The sequence below is a fragment of the Fistularia commersonii genome, chromosome 25, assembly GCF_037954325.1.
Source record: "Fistularia commersonii isolate RoL2024-O1a breed Wild chromosome 25, RoL_Fcom_v1.0, whole genome shotgun sequence".
NCBI classification, from domain to species: Eukaryota; Metazoa; Chordata; class Actinopteri; order Syngnathiformes; family Fistulariidae; genus Fistularia; species Fistularia commersonii.
In genome coordinates this window covers 3,754,601-3,769,750 of record NC_141308.1, presented here as the reverse complement: position 1 = coordinate 3,769,750, position 15,150 = coordinate 3,754,601, and the positions used below count along the sequence as shown (strand labels likewise).

At 39.3% G+C, this 15,150-nt stretch overlaps 1 protein-coding gene across 5 annotated transcripts in view; it reads right to left on the bottom strand.

Moving 5' to 3' along the window:
• LOC147218871 (5'-AMP-activated protein kinase subunit gamma-1-like) overlaps nt 1-15,150 on the bottom strand; it is a 32,833-nt gene that overhangs the window by 11,326 nt on the left and 6,357 nt on the right. For 4 of the 5 annotated variants that reach the window (XR_015108665.1, XR_015108666.1, XR_015108664.1 and 1 more), the window contains exons 3-11: nt 14,302-14,560; nt 5,924-6,147; nt 3,406-3,457; nt 2,606-2,712; nt 1,649-1,730; nt 539-597; nt 378-423; nt 235-289; nt 23-149 (exon numbers count right to left, since the gene is read on the bottom strand). Coding sequence is in view for 2 of the 5 variants with exons in the window: in XM_086171871.1 (XP_086027997.1) it covers nt 23-149; nt 235-289; nt 378-423; nt 539-597; nt 1,649-1,730; nt 2,606-2,712; nt 3,406-3,457; nt 5,924-6,147; nt 14,302-14,560 (1,011 nt within the window). In the remaining 3 variants the exon portion in view is untranslated. Of the gene's footprint in view, nt 1-22; nt 150-234; nt 290-377; nt 424-538; nt 598-1,648; nt 1,731-2,605; nt 2,713-3,405; nt 3,458-5,923; nt 6,148-10,225; nt 10,849-14,301; nt 14,561-15,150 lie in introns of those variants that run through there. The other variant, XM_086171873.1, reaches the window with a different exon arrangement.

Genomic DNA, 15,150 nt, shown 5'->3' with positions numbered 1-15,150 from the left:
ACCGTAATTATGTTGGACTCACAAACAGTTGGAGGAATTTGAGGATCCTCTTGTGTGTGAGAATATAAAGTGCATTCCCTGTGATGGGGTCAATGACAGGCAGGCGGTGAATTTTGTTTTTAATGAGGGTGTACACTGCATCCAACAGGCTGCAATACAAAACATAACCACTTATGAGTAATACTTTAAATGCATATTTCAAGGTGATCTATGATTTACAGTAGATTGGAGTACCTTGCGTCGGGTGATATGCTGACAAGAGGTTTGAATGTTGCTTGAAGGTAAACCTCTATGCAGCAAATAAGATATTTTAGCATGTTAGTTTGCCAATTTAAGGGTTTAAATTTAGATGCAAGAGAATGAACAAAATGTAATACCTCTCCATGTCTCAAGCTTATGTTCCTCTAATTCATATATTTGAACCTAAAATACAATGAGAAAAAAAGCTAGTATCTGAAGCAACATGGGAGTTTTCATGAGAGGGGGAGGGGGAAAAAAATCAACTTACATTCAAGCATTAATATTCCACTAGACCTACCATTGGTGACTTATAGTATCTGTGTAGTATGATGATGAAATCTGTGATTGTCAGCATGCCTGCAATAAAACCAGGAATTAAGCAATAATAATATAAGAATAAATATAATAAATAAATGCAAATGGAAAAGCTGGCTCTACCCTTTGTGCAAATGGTTGAAAGAGACACCACTTAGATGGGTGTGGTTCAAATAACACATTGCTGCAACTCCCAACCTCAATACATACATACATACACACATACATACATACATGCATAACATACATTACATACATTACATACATACACACACACGCACCCACCCTGTATCCTTGCTTTGACTTTATATACAAAATATTTCACACTTCTACTTGGAATAAATCTCATATGCAGAAAAAAACAGCAGGGATATTTCCACTAGTTTTTCTCACCTTTGTATTGCAGATCATCTGCAGATTCTAAGCACTGGTCAATAAAGAGGAGCCATTGCAGTGCTTAATGGTTTACAACAGTTCTAATGACTTCTGCTGAATATTATATCATGCTCCACTAATCATGACCAAGCAGCAGTGTTAGACAGGTTTTCCACTGTGTTAATTTAGAAACGGAGTATTATCTAGGACATTCTCGCTTGTTGCAAAGAGATTATTAATTAAGAATAAGGACAAAATGTGATCTGTGAACCAAAGACATGTGGTTTGCACATGAAGATGATTCAGACATTGAAGGGGAGAGGGGAAAAAAAATATCACACACAAAATGTCTTGCTCATTTCCACTTTCATTCAAATGCCTGTGATAGCCGTCAGCATTAGTCTTTGGTTAATTGTTGCGCAATTTGGTTAAAATTCTAAGATTATTTCTGACATAGTTCTAGTGAATTTCCAATTACTTTGGAGGAAGTAAAATAAATATATTTGAACAACTTTTCAATTTATATCAGATTTTCCATTAAAAAAAGGTTTATTGAATTATGGAAAACAATGTAACCCTCCTTGAGCACATAAACAAGTACTTTTCTAAACATTCATTACATATACCTCTTATCCTACAAAGTGTAAGATATTCACTACAAAGTGTAATGTTTCAGGACTATGTATATTTATTACCGTCTTAGGGTTGCAGTTCTTACCTACAAAGCTTTGCTTCTCTGTGTCCCATAGCGGAGCAGCTCTCACACCGTTGGCAACCAAGGCAAAGAATGCTTTCTTAACCTGACAGGAAAACAGTTTCAAATAAATGTGAATGAGGTAAGACTATATACTTCAAAGAGTTGAATTTGTGTCATTTTTTTTCCTTAGATTCAACATTTTAAAAGTCTTTGGTTCACTCTTATGATTAAGAAAATCTGATTTCAGATGTGGGCGACACAGTGGTGTAGTGGTTAGCGCTTTAGCTTTATAGCATGAAGGACCTGCTTCGATTCCCACGAGGGGATCTTTCTATGTGGAGTTTGTATGTTCTCCCCGTGTCTGCGTGGGTTTCCTCACACGTTCCAAAATGCAGCAGGTTAATTGGGAAAAAATTGGGAAAGTTTCCCCGAACTAGTGGGTGAATGTTGTCTGTCTTTGTATGTCCATGACCAGTCTAGACTGTACCACGCCTCTCTCAGCTGGGACAGGCTCCAACATCCCCCCACATTTTGTTGAGTTAAATCTTAACTCAGATGGTCTTGTTCCAGTATTTCTCTTTCTTAGGATAAGGCTTTGTGACCCTTTGCTTCATATGAATTGTTAGTTACAGCACAACATCAAAGAAGTTATACTGCTAAAGATTACTGTTTAACAGCTTTTAGAGCCTCATCTCCATTTTAACAACTACCGCAAAGAAAATGCTCAAGGCAAAAATACGTGTTCTTGCTTGGCTGAACATCAACCGAACTGACCATCACCTCTAAAAGGCAAAAAAAAAAAAAAAAAACCTATAGAGTAAAAATCAATGCAACAGAAGAAGACAAATCAACTCTATCAGCTTTTGCACTCCAGCAAATAAATTTCTGTCTGAAATGAAACCTCATATTTTCACATGTGCTGTAAAAGTAAATGCAGGGAAATGAGAGAAGAGGGATACAAGAGCAATGACTACTTACTTGGAGTGCTGTGTCAAACACAACGAGTTTGGAACTTGTAGGGACAATGTCATAGCACTTATGGGATTTCATAAAGCGCATGTAAATATCACTCTCAGGTTCAGCAGCTGAAAGAAAGTAGCAGGAAGGAAACGTTTCACTGGGAGCATGAATGAAAGCTGGGCGGCAACACCTGCTTAAAGCCTAAACAGCCATTATGGGTCTGAACCACTTACTGCCACTTTACTGTTCTATTACAAACCATCATGCACTAAAGGCAGCCGAAACTCATGGACACTCTCAAGGCAGACTGAGGATCGACATTTCTATAATGATGAACATGACTTTTAGGAGAAATTGAAAAATGTTTGCCCCAAATCCGTGTAAAGGAAAGACTTTTACTTATGACCATATCTGTGTGTGCGTGTGTATTTATATGAGGATATAGATAGATAGATAGATAGATAGATAGATAGATAGATAGATAGATAGATAGATAGATAGATAGATAGATAGATAGATAGATAGGATATTCTGCACACATTTAATATGTTATTCTTTCAATTCTATTAAAAGCAATTCTGCAGAGACTGCATGGCTGTGTTTTGTTAGACAGTCACCCGTCTGTGGAGCGCAGCGGCAACACGCGGCGTAGCGTTTTTTTTTTTGGTTTATTTTATAAATCACACGGGGTTCTACACTACAGGATTGTGCTGTATTATTTTCTTTTCTGCCAGCTTCTAGGTCGGTTTACAAGTTGCAAATATAGACATTAAGTTCACAACTCACCGCGGCTGATTTAAAAAGCATGGGACACCTACCATCATCATCTAGTTCAAGTTTCTCCAGCATGCCTTCGAACAGACCGCAGACCTGGAAGACAAAAGTGACAGCAGTTTGTAGCGATCAGCTCAGGGAATCGTAACAACTGCAAAACGCCGGTGTCCAAAAAAACCCAACAACTTTGTTATAAATTGTGCGTGAGCAGCCAGGCGAAGCGCCGTTTTCCCAGCGGCCCCGGTGGTCTGCGTCCAGACTGCGTGATGCGTAAAAAAACAAAAACAAACAAAAAAAAAAAAAAAAAACATCACCGAGAACGACGCCCCACCGGAGTTTTACCGTCACATAAACCTTCTCCCGGTCCGCTAAATATACATCGGTAATGTGACAAAAAAACGTTGAGCGTGCAGCTGCAACTTTAATGACAGATCACTGCAGGACTCACACACCCCTTTGAAAACGGAGTGGAACAGTCCTGATCTATTCGCTGCAGCAAGAGGGACCGATCCTTGGAAAAAGCTCAAACAGCCACATGGGACAGCCCTTTTGAGTCAATCATTTACAATAAATCAGGCGTATGGATTGTTATGGTGTCGTTTTGCCTAACAGCGCTCACTGCAGCAAATGTTTACACGGCGAGAGAAGCCGGAAGCGCCACACTGCTGTGGACACGCCCCTCTAAGCACAACAACCTGTGGGCTTCACCATATTAGGAAATCCCTTGCGTTGCCTAGCAGCAAGAAGCTGTGGATGCCTTTCTATAGCATCAGACAAAATGAAGAACATGTCTGGGTTCTACAAAAAAAAAGAACATATGTGGGACTTTGGTGTCAGTTGTAACAGGAGAAAACTATATGGAAAATGAGTGCATCTGATATAACACAGACCAGCTCCTAGATCGATAAATGCTGCATCATGCTGAAAGATTTGAATATTCGAGATGTTCCTGTCCATACATGATTTCCCCCACTGCTGCAGTATGAGAAAGGCTGCATATTTGCTCTTGGATGCTCTGCAGTCCCTGCTGCTGTCCTGCAATGGTGACACGGTGCTTCTCTTGCCAAGAACTACGGCAGCGCGTCCATAAATTTCCCCCTGCTGCATTGCAGCTGATTTGATATTACAGCAAAACCCAGAAAGGCAGATGTATAGGATCCATCAAGTAAAATTCCAGAGAAAATCTTTGTACCGAAAAGTAAACAGACCCGCTGTCCCTCAATTAACAATATGAGTCCTTGGTTGTTAATATCAATGGTGTAGTGTTGAGGATGAAATATTGATTTACACTCTCTGCAGTTATTTAAACATGCTTCACAGCTGACAAGTCAAGAGTTATGGGTTAATTATACATTATATTGTGCATCATGAAGCCATTCCTCAACTAGATGCCGATTTTCCGGTATCACATGCAGACAGTCAAGCAGCAATCTGTGCTAAATCATAAATGGACCCCTCTGTGAAAAGCTTTGTGACAAAAAAAAAAAAGAAAAAGACAAAAATAACTCACCCTCTGCTTTTTCCTGCCTAACATTGTAGAGCTGTAAAGAGCTGTAAAGCTAGGGTTGTTTAAGATGTGGCTTTAACCTAAAAACGATATCTATACTGGACAAATAATGCGAAAACACTCCTGTTGTCGGATAGACAGTGTTGTTGAACACTTGAGATAAAAAGATCTGTGTCATCTATGTCCCGTGTTTTGCACTGTGAGCAAACCATGAACTGTAATATAGCCACCAAGGGGAGAAAAAGGATCAGCATGAAAATCTCATGACCTTAAAAGGGTTTTCTAAAGCAATTTTCTGAGCTGAAAAAGTGCTCAAAACTCTATATTTTACTAACTCTAGGTCACATGGGTGACTAGGGGTGATCTCAATCATTTGAGACCGGGTATAAAATGATACAGACAAAGTCAATCACCAATAAGCTAGTATTTAGAAATATTATTGATGTAATATTTAATCCAGTAAATTCACAATACTGTATTTCATATTAATGAAACAACCACAAAGCTACTGTAGTGAATTTAGTACCAGGAAAGCGTTACAGTAAAATAGTCTTATTACTGAATAAAAAAGTAAAGTGGAGCGGGCACATCTTGGATCCTGTGTTTAAATAGTCTGCCACTGGTGAAGAGTAGCAATTTTGCTTCACATTCTACATGCATATGTGCTTTTTGCACATACCAGTCAATTCCTATGACTATACTATCCTTTGGCTGAAAACTTCAGAGGATCTTTAAGTGGTTGGATGACGATGATGTGAAATCTTTCCGCGGCAGGAAAACAGAAGTTGCATTGTCTTTGCGACATCTTAATGTGAGAAAATCCTTACAAAGAATTTATGCTAAGAGGTGAAAAAAATATCGAAATCATAAGCTATTTCTTTAGGTGGATTCAATCGCAGCGCAGAAGTGCGTGTGCAAACTGTCCCGGTGCAAACAATAACATTTCATTGATCCCCATTGGACCGATTTCAGAAGTGAGTTAGGTTCTTCAATTTGAAAGGATTTCTCCATTAACGTCTTCGAAAGATTAGCAGCATTCTTGAAGAGTGACTCACTTGCGAGGTAGAGTATGGTGGCACAAGGCCCGAGGCAGGGATTGGCGGTTTAGCAGAAGGAAGGCCAAGGTTCTGTCCAGTGTCTGGAGGTGTGGAGACAGAATGGGAGTGGGAATGTGAATCCAGTCGTTCAGGGCTTGGGCCGCTCTGCTGCACCTCATGGATGAAAACAGGCTTGCTGGATGTTTGTGTTGGGGTTATAGGTGGTGTGGAGAGTCCAGAGGCTGGAAAAAAATAAAAACTGCTTTTATGCTTTGTTTCTCTCAACCATGTTGTCAGATGGTAAACAGAGACAAGGAACACCCTTCCTAGGACAATCCTGAGCTCAGCTGCAAAGAGAGACAGAATTAGCTACACAAACTGAAGACTGAGTTTTTACAACAATAGAAAAATACAAGTTGAGGCCAGTCAGCTTTTGTCTTTGTGGTATTCAATGCCATTTACATGAAAGACAGAGGAGATGCTGTATTGCTTTTAATGCAGAAACCCTGAATCTCTCTGAACAGGATGTATAACCATGATGACCTTTTTCACATGAAAAACAATTACGTAATTTGAAGATAGAGTCCTAAGTCGGCAGCCCTCAAAGTCTAACACATTTTCATATTATCAGCTATCAAAACACATGTTTTGTGAGCACACTATTCAAAAATCTCAATGAATTATCTTCTATCTATGAATAGTTTTTGTGGGAGTTTATTATACCCAAGTACTAAAACAATCAATCAGTCTTTCTATAGTTAGTCAAAACTAAATGATGCACTTTAATTATCTGTTAATTCAATGGGTTCAAATCAATTATATTACAGACATACATACATAAGTCATTTATCTTTAATCATTTAAAATAAAGAGGTTATTTTTGGTGTTCCTTTCTTTTCCTCTGTTATTACAGCCTTTTTAGCTGGATAACTTTGGACATTGCAACAGCATTGCCTTGACAATTAATACAACACACGATAAACATTAGTGCAAGACATCAAAATATGGCTATACAAGATACTAGAGAGAAAAAAAACTATCACCATCATAGTGTTTAAAACAATTTGTGCAAGATAATATGAAGAGAACTTGATAGCAAATAGAATTAAATGTTAAGTGTCAATCAAATTTCTTGATTTTTCATCTCCTATATCAACATTCATAGCACTATTTGGAGACAGAATATAGTGTCTTAAAAAATGAGTCACAAGAATTTTCCTATTGGCTTTTTCCCTAGTTATTACATGAAAGAATATACATGTTTTGATGGAAAAATAAAACCGCTCATAACTTTTAACATTGAATATAATAGAGGATTACTGACATGCACAAATACATTGCCCTGCCCCATTGCCAGTCATGGAGTAATTTAGGGCAGTAATTCATAATAATAGATTTTTTCATCTATTAAGTTCCCTTCAATAACACCACAATAAAGGAGCAGTCAGAGAAGTTTGCTTGAGTCTCACAGTGTGAATGAAAAATCTCCCGATGGCACTCATCCCACCTCATTATTTCATTGTGGATGCAATGCAAAGTGGTCGATAACAAAATGATTGGAAAGTAGAAGGCACTAAATTATCTCAGTTGTCCCCCTCCTTCAACTGGCATGACTTACCAAAAACTGAGCCAATGACAACTACTAGCGCAACCCAGCTGTCTGTGACGTCCTCTGGCAGAACCAAGTTAAAGGTGTTAGTCATGTGACAGTTCTTACATGCACTTGCGCAATTAGCGTCACAATCTCAGGCACAGCAACATATGACACTGAGGCCGCCCTGGCTCCTCCCATTCAACCTATTTCTGATGCCAGATGCGACATGTGTTCCAAACAGTTCACATTACAAAAGGCCTTCACTATGACTCTTACACTTGACTTTATCATGTTGACATATTAAGGCTTCTCCCAGAGCAAATAACTTAAGTAAAACCAAGAGTAAATGTCATGAGGACACACCATCTGCATTATAATGAGGATTACTGTCAGTAAAATTTTTTTTTTCAAAAAAGTTCATTTTTTTTAAAGCGTTCATTTGGAAAAAATAGTGAATAAGCACGGATGTTAATCCTTACAATGATAAACTGTGTGTTGCGTGTTTGTACATCACGTCACAACATTTTTCATGTATAAAGGTCTTGAGTACTGAATTAAGATTCTGCCAGTCCACACTTCCATTTGACATTTAGTTGGCGTGGACAAGTCCTGCTGAGAGCCAACTTCCGCCACGTAGCCTTCTTATTTTAGCTGTGCTGTTGTGGCACATTCCACAGAAGGAGATAACAGCGGGTCTGAGAGCCCTCTCCTTAGCCTGGCTACCACCGAGCAGCTAGTCACCACCCAGGCAACAGGAAATAGACGATATTTTGCAGGTCTAGTTTTTCCCCCCAGATTCAAATAATTAAATAAATGAACGATCTCACATAATACTCCAGAGAGTATTTTAGAATAAAGAAGCTGTGATTAATAGGTTTAGCTTTATCTAAAGCATAATTATCCTATGTAAAATAAAAAGAAAAGGCTCCCTCCCTCAATGAACATGCTTGATTAACAGGATCATGCACAACACTGTTGCTCAGCTTTAGATTCAGCTAGGTTAGTTCTATTACATTCACAGTGAGCCGATAATTACATAGTGAGGTTGTATTAAGTAAAACAAATACTTTGTTCTTTTCACAGAATTTACACCTGGATTGATGCCCTTATTCTAGTTATTCATGTCACACAATGAGCAGTGAATGATTGTGTTGTGTAGGAGTACTGGTTTTAAATGATGTCAAGAAACAGTAGGTGATAGGACTAATAGTCAATGATTCGAATAAGAAAAAGCCTCCCGTGGTTATCTTTAAAGCGGCTGGCATAACATTAGATCTTCTGAATGCCATTAGTCTTTAAAATGGCTGTAAGGCGTTACATGACTGAACATTCAAGGAGCACAACAGAACATATTTTTCATTGAGATAAAATTTCAGTACATCATCATCTATGAATAAAGTTGGACTCTGTGAATGCACATGAATTAGTGCTTTCTAGATTCGCCCCAGTGACACTTTTCCAGAGATGTACAAGGAGCGGCAGCTAGGAGGAAAAAAATAGAAAAAAAATAAAAAATAATAAAAAAAACCCATATCTATCTATATATTTATTTATTTATTTATAATATAAATACACATATATACATTTTTTTTCCTCCTAGCTGCTGCTTCTTATACAGCCCTGGAACCAGACTATTGATTGTGACCTGACCCCACTTGAACCTTGGAAAACAGTAATGCTAGCGTTTCAATTTTTTTGCAGCAAACTCTGCTATAGACAAATTAATCATATCTCAATCTCCTCCTTATAGAAAGAAATTAAATGGGAATAGTATTTGACATACAGGGTCAAACAGGGTTTTGCCGAGAAGTAAACAGACAACCTATAATTGGCTACCATGTAAATGATAATAACAATAATAATTTATCCTTTATTAATCCCCATGGGAAATTGATTCTCCGCAATTAACTCATCATGAATGAACAATGAGCAGTAGGCTGCTAGCAACCACCGCCATGGGAGCAGTGTCTTGCTCAACAACACTTCGACAGGCTAGGAGGAATTGGGAATGAAACCAGGAATGTTCGGTTCCAAAGACAATTGCTCTACCTCCTGCACCAAGTCGCCAAAATAAGTCAACTACGTTATGGTGATATTAAAAATATGATTTTGAACCATGTCTTGAGTTTTGGGATCAAATTACTATACCTAAAGCTGAGGAATCGCATAGTCCCTATCATGACCTATAGCCAACTTTGGGTGTGCATTTAAACAATGTTTTCCTCCTCTTATCTACTATAAGGAGGTTTGGCTGGTTTTAAAATATTAAAGTTGGTAATAAAATACTTAAATGGCACAACATACCCCAGTGCACATGAGCTTAAACTTTACAGTTACTGCTAAAGGCCTGCTTTGTTGGCAAGTCTTTTCTGTCAATCTTAATGGGAGATGAGAGAATGAGATGAGTCTCAGAGCTCCATACATGGAGAAAAGTGCCAAGAATACAGTTTAACAACTTATATACAAAAAGTTGAAATGCCTCAAGTCTGATCTGACTAAATTTTAAATGAGAAAAGTTTTTTTGGAAATGATTTAATAAAATTTAGGGTGGAATAGACTTATCCTAAAACACACACACACATACGCACGCACGCACACACACACACAATTAAATTAGCACAATTTAATATCGGCTAATTCAGATATTCATACCCCAAGTTAACCCCAAGTTGTCTAGTTGATTACTAGAGGGACTAATAGAGCAGATGAAGAGCACAGCACATTACCAGACAAGCCTGACGCCTCAGATTGATGCCTCTCTCCTATTTCATCTTGCTGCTTGCGTTTCTTGCTCCTCCTCAGGCTCCCAAATCTCTTCATAGAGCGCAACAGTTTGTGCTTTCAAAACCCAATTTGATCATGACCATCTGCATTACAACATTAGCATAATAACCACAAGAGGTATCTTAAGAAGAAGTCCATTTGCAAAGCGATCAAGCAAACAAAGTCGAGAAATTGAAAGTAGATTCCTTATCATCAGGGGAGAGACTTCCTTCTTCCTTAACAAAATAAGCTGTACTGACAATAGATTGAGAAAATATCAATCCTCTGAGGGCTAGTAGAAGAAAACAAATATGTGACTTTTCCTTCTTCAGAGGTAGAAGTACTTGTTTCAAATGGCAAACGACAAGGGCATCAGGTCACAAAGACAGACTAGAGTTAATTTCCAGACATAAGAATTGAAAAGAATTCTCTGGGATAAGAGAAGAGAGCCAGTATCCTTGAAGGATAGATAAAGATGGATTGAAGGCCGTAAATTCTGCTCCCCTTCAGGGAAATGTCCCTCTCCCGAGTGATGCATAGAACAAATGGGACTGAAGAGTTGCCTTCGCCTTTCAGCAGTCAGAGCTGTAAATTGTCAGGTGCAGCTGTGGGTGGCGTTTCTTTAATATAGCACGCAAGTCAGCAGCCTGTAATAGGAGGCCAGGCGATGAAGGAAATACCAATGATTGGCTCAGAAGGGACATTTAGCCGCCCTCCCTGCCTCATAGCATAAACTCAGCACATTGACATTCTGTCTCACTCCGCATAAAAAAAATATTGAAATCGTCTTTACACTATTGAGAAACCCTCCAAAATCAGATGAGATTAGTAATGAGAACATAAATGTAAAAACATGAAGCTGGCAATGTTTTGGCCCTGTCATTTGTACAAACAGTTGTGATTTACTTTTGGGGAGGGCCTGACCTTAAAGACCGCTGAGGCCAGCCCCCATCAGATGACAGCATCCCATGTACAGTCAGCTGATCGAAAGCGTCCACTCGCTTCGCCTATCCTTAACACATTACTCAATCACGACTTTGTGTTCATATTATCTAAAACCTGGCTGATGCACACGTCTATTAACATGTTATGCAACTGTTCCTCGCACCTCAGCAGGTGAATGACAAATTTAATTTAGGACTAACTGACCAGCGATGAAATCAGTTTCCTCTATCATGCGATCAAGTTTTCATTACCCAGCAAAATTTCACTCTTGTTAAATGATAAGTGCTATGTGTGTAAATTTGGTGTTATGTTAACACTTGGGAGGATTTCAAGTAATATAATATTACACGGTAGGAATAAATAATAAAATTATGAAAATATGATTAATCTGGTATTTTGTGTTTAGTGCTGAGCTCCCTTCAGAACCTTTACCCTTAAAAGGGCTGCCTTACAGAATTTGGAAAGCCAAAAATGCCCAGATTCATTGTTTACTGACAACATAAATGACACTGTAGCAACGGGGTGGGGGTGTGGGGCTGCAAGGGTGTGTGACGACGATCTGAGAGTCCAGTCACTTCCAGATAAGGCTATGAAAGTGCTATAGTTGTCCTCGGGTGAAAAAAAGGCAACAGGTATGGAAGTATCATGTGGAGAAACACGAGTACATGCAAGAAAATTAATTATCAAAATAATCAAGAAAAATTAAAATTAAATAATGAACAAGCCCCCTTCTCAAGCAGACTAATTCTGGAAGACACTGCCATATAAAAAAAAGGGGAAGATCATTTTTACAAGCTTGAAAAAGATTGTCAGCTTTATCCATATCAGTTGCGGAACAAAATAAAGATGCCATTAGTGCACCCTTGTGGCAATTATAGGGTATCTTCAGAGACATTCTTTCAGTGAAATTTATTGTCTTGATGAAAAGATTTTTTTAAGCTTTGTGATGGCACCTGTTTGAATCGGTCATCAGAATAAAAGACACCTGTCCACAACCTCAAACAGTCACACTCCAAACTCCACTATGGCCGAGACCAAACAGCTGTCAAAGGACACCAGAAACACAATTGTAGACCTGCACCAGGCTGGGAGAACTGAATCTGCAATAGGTAGGCAACTCTGTGTGAAGAAATCAACTGTGAGAGAAATTATTAGAAAATGGAGGACAAACAAGACCACTGACAATCTCCCTCGATCTGGGGCTCCAGACAAGATCTCACCCTGTGGGGTCAAAATGATCACAAGAACAGTGAGCAAAAATCCCAGAACCACACGGGGGGACCTAGTGAATGACCTGCAGAGAGCTGGGACCAAAGTAACAAAGGCTACCATCAGTAACACACTGCACTGCCAGGGACTCGAATCCTGCAGTGCCTGACGTTTCCCCCTGCTTAAGCCAGTACATGTCCAGGCCCGTCTGAAGTTTGCGAGAGAGCATTTGGATGATCCAGAAGAGGATTGGGAGAATGTCCTATGGTCAGATGAAACCAAAATAGAACTTTTTGGTCCAAACTAAACTTGTCGTGTTTGCAGGAGAAAGAATGCTGAGTTGCATCCGAATAACACCATACCTAATGTGAAACATGGGGGTGGAAACATCATTCTTTGGGGCTGTTTTTCTGCAAAGGGACAGGACTGATCCGTGTAAAAGATAGAATGAACAGGGCCATGTATCGTGAGATTTTGACTGAAAACCTCCTTCAATCAGCTCGGGCATTGAAGATGAATCGTGGCAGGGTCTTTCAGCATGACAATGATCCCAAACACACCGCCCATGCAACTAAGGAGTGGCTTCAGAAGAAGCATTTCAAGGTCCTGGAGTGGCCTAGCCAGTTCTCAAGATCTCAACCCCATAGAAAATCTTTGGAGGGAGTTGAAAAATCCGTGTTGCCCAGCGACAGCCCCAAAACAACACTGCTTTAGAAGAAATGTGCATGGAGGAATGGGCCAAAATACCAACAACGTGTAAAAACCTTGCGAAGAGTTACAGAAAACGTTTGACCTTTGCCATTGCCAACAAAGGGTATATAACAAAGTATTGTGATGAACTTTTGTTCTTGACCAAATACTTATTTTCCACCACAATTTGCAAATAATTTTTTTTAAAATGAGACCATGTGATTTTCTTGATTTTTTTCCGCATTCTGTCTCTCATAGTTGAAGTGTACCTATGATGAAAATGACAGGCCTCTCTCATCTTTTTAATTGTGAAACCTTGCATAATTGGTGGCTGAATAAATACTTTTTTACTCCACTGTAGATAACCATGAAGTCTATAGGTTAATTCTAGACAGTCCTCATCTATATAATAATTTTTCATAAAAGGACGAAATATAACCCAAACGCACTCGCTCTTGGGCTTATTTGTGAAGCTACATAGTTAGCCAGCAACCATTCAAAACCAGATCCTTACAAACATAGGGAGATGATCCATTACAAAATTAAGTACTCAGTGGATAGCCATATCAGCTGGCATGAGAAAGCTAAAACAATTGCTATGTTTTCATTTGGTTTCTGTCAAGAACAACCTCCCGTGGAAACCATGCATTCTGACTCTTGAGGTCTGGCCCAAACAACGCTATTCCACCAGTCACTCCCAAACTGAGCCTCAGCGAGGAAGCAGAAAAGAATGTGTATATATGCATGAGCCAAAAACATATGACTCATCTTTCTGCCATTTCATATGGTTTCCACCAGTTTCCTTGTAAATAGCTCTTTTTTTTCTAAATAAGTAACCAACAAATTTAATGGAAACACGAGACCTCAATATGTTCCTGTCGGCCCTTACTACAAGAAAACACAGCCTTATTCTGCCCCAATTCATTATCTTTTGACTTAAATGTCATTCAGTACATTATTTTTTAAATGTAAGCTCCGTAATAAATTATACTTACTTAATGTATTTTATAATGACCTGTTACTTATTGGCTCAAATTTCTTTCAATTAGTATTGGCATCAGTTACCTTCTCCGTGATCTCTAGTAATCTGTATATCCCTGAAATCGGCACACTGCTTAAAATTATCAAATAGCGATTCTCAAATACAGTTATTCATAAGCTGGTAGTCACTTCAGAATTTGCTTTCATGACTTACCTCTCAGGGCTCTGGAGAAGATTTTGCTTGAAGGGCTCATGTTGGATGAAGAGCGGAAGATACCACTAAAACTGAGACGACGTGGAGACTTGGGTGGGGAGTTTTGAGAAGAGGGATAGGGAAAGACAGTTTTGGGTGAGCCTGAGCTGGACTTTGGCTGCACGGGGGCTGACTGGGGACATGGGAGCAAGGGGGCACTGCCTGGGCTCCTCACAGACACTCCTTTGTTGGGGCTGGCAGAGCGGACACGTCGCTCTCCCTGTGAGATTATGACAGTGCATTATTATTTTGTTTAGTCTGCTGTAGGCATTCACTGAAAAAGGTTCAAGAGCTTTTGATTAATACACCAAATATTTCATAAAAACCAGAAACAATTCATTACTACAATGATCTTAGTATAAAGGAACAACGTTTGATATTTGATCACTGAAGTAATTCATGCTGCATTCTTAATGGTAGGTATTTGTGCACTGCACAAGAACGTGTACTTTCTCTATCCCCATATAAATGCAGAGGGCTGCATCAGGAAGGTGCATCTGGTGTAAATCTTGTGCCAAAACCAAATCCGCGTATCAAACCTAAGAATCTCATACCAGATCGATTGAGTACCCGGTTAACAACAACCACAACTGGTGTTGATAACCTACAGGGTACCAGTGGAAATTGGGCAACTGTGGGTCGGAAACGGAGGAGGAAGGCGTGTTCGGAAGCAAAGAGAGAAGAGGCAAGAGACTTGGCAAGAGTCTGGGACTGAGTAGGGAGAAGAGGAAGTTGGTAGAGAGTAGAGTTGGTTGGCGTGATGCAGAGAAGAAAGCTGGGTGTGCTGTGTGTCCAGGAGACTAGGTGGAA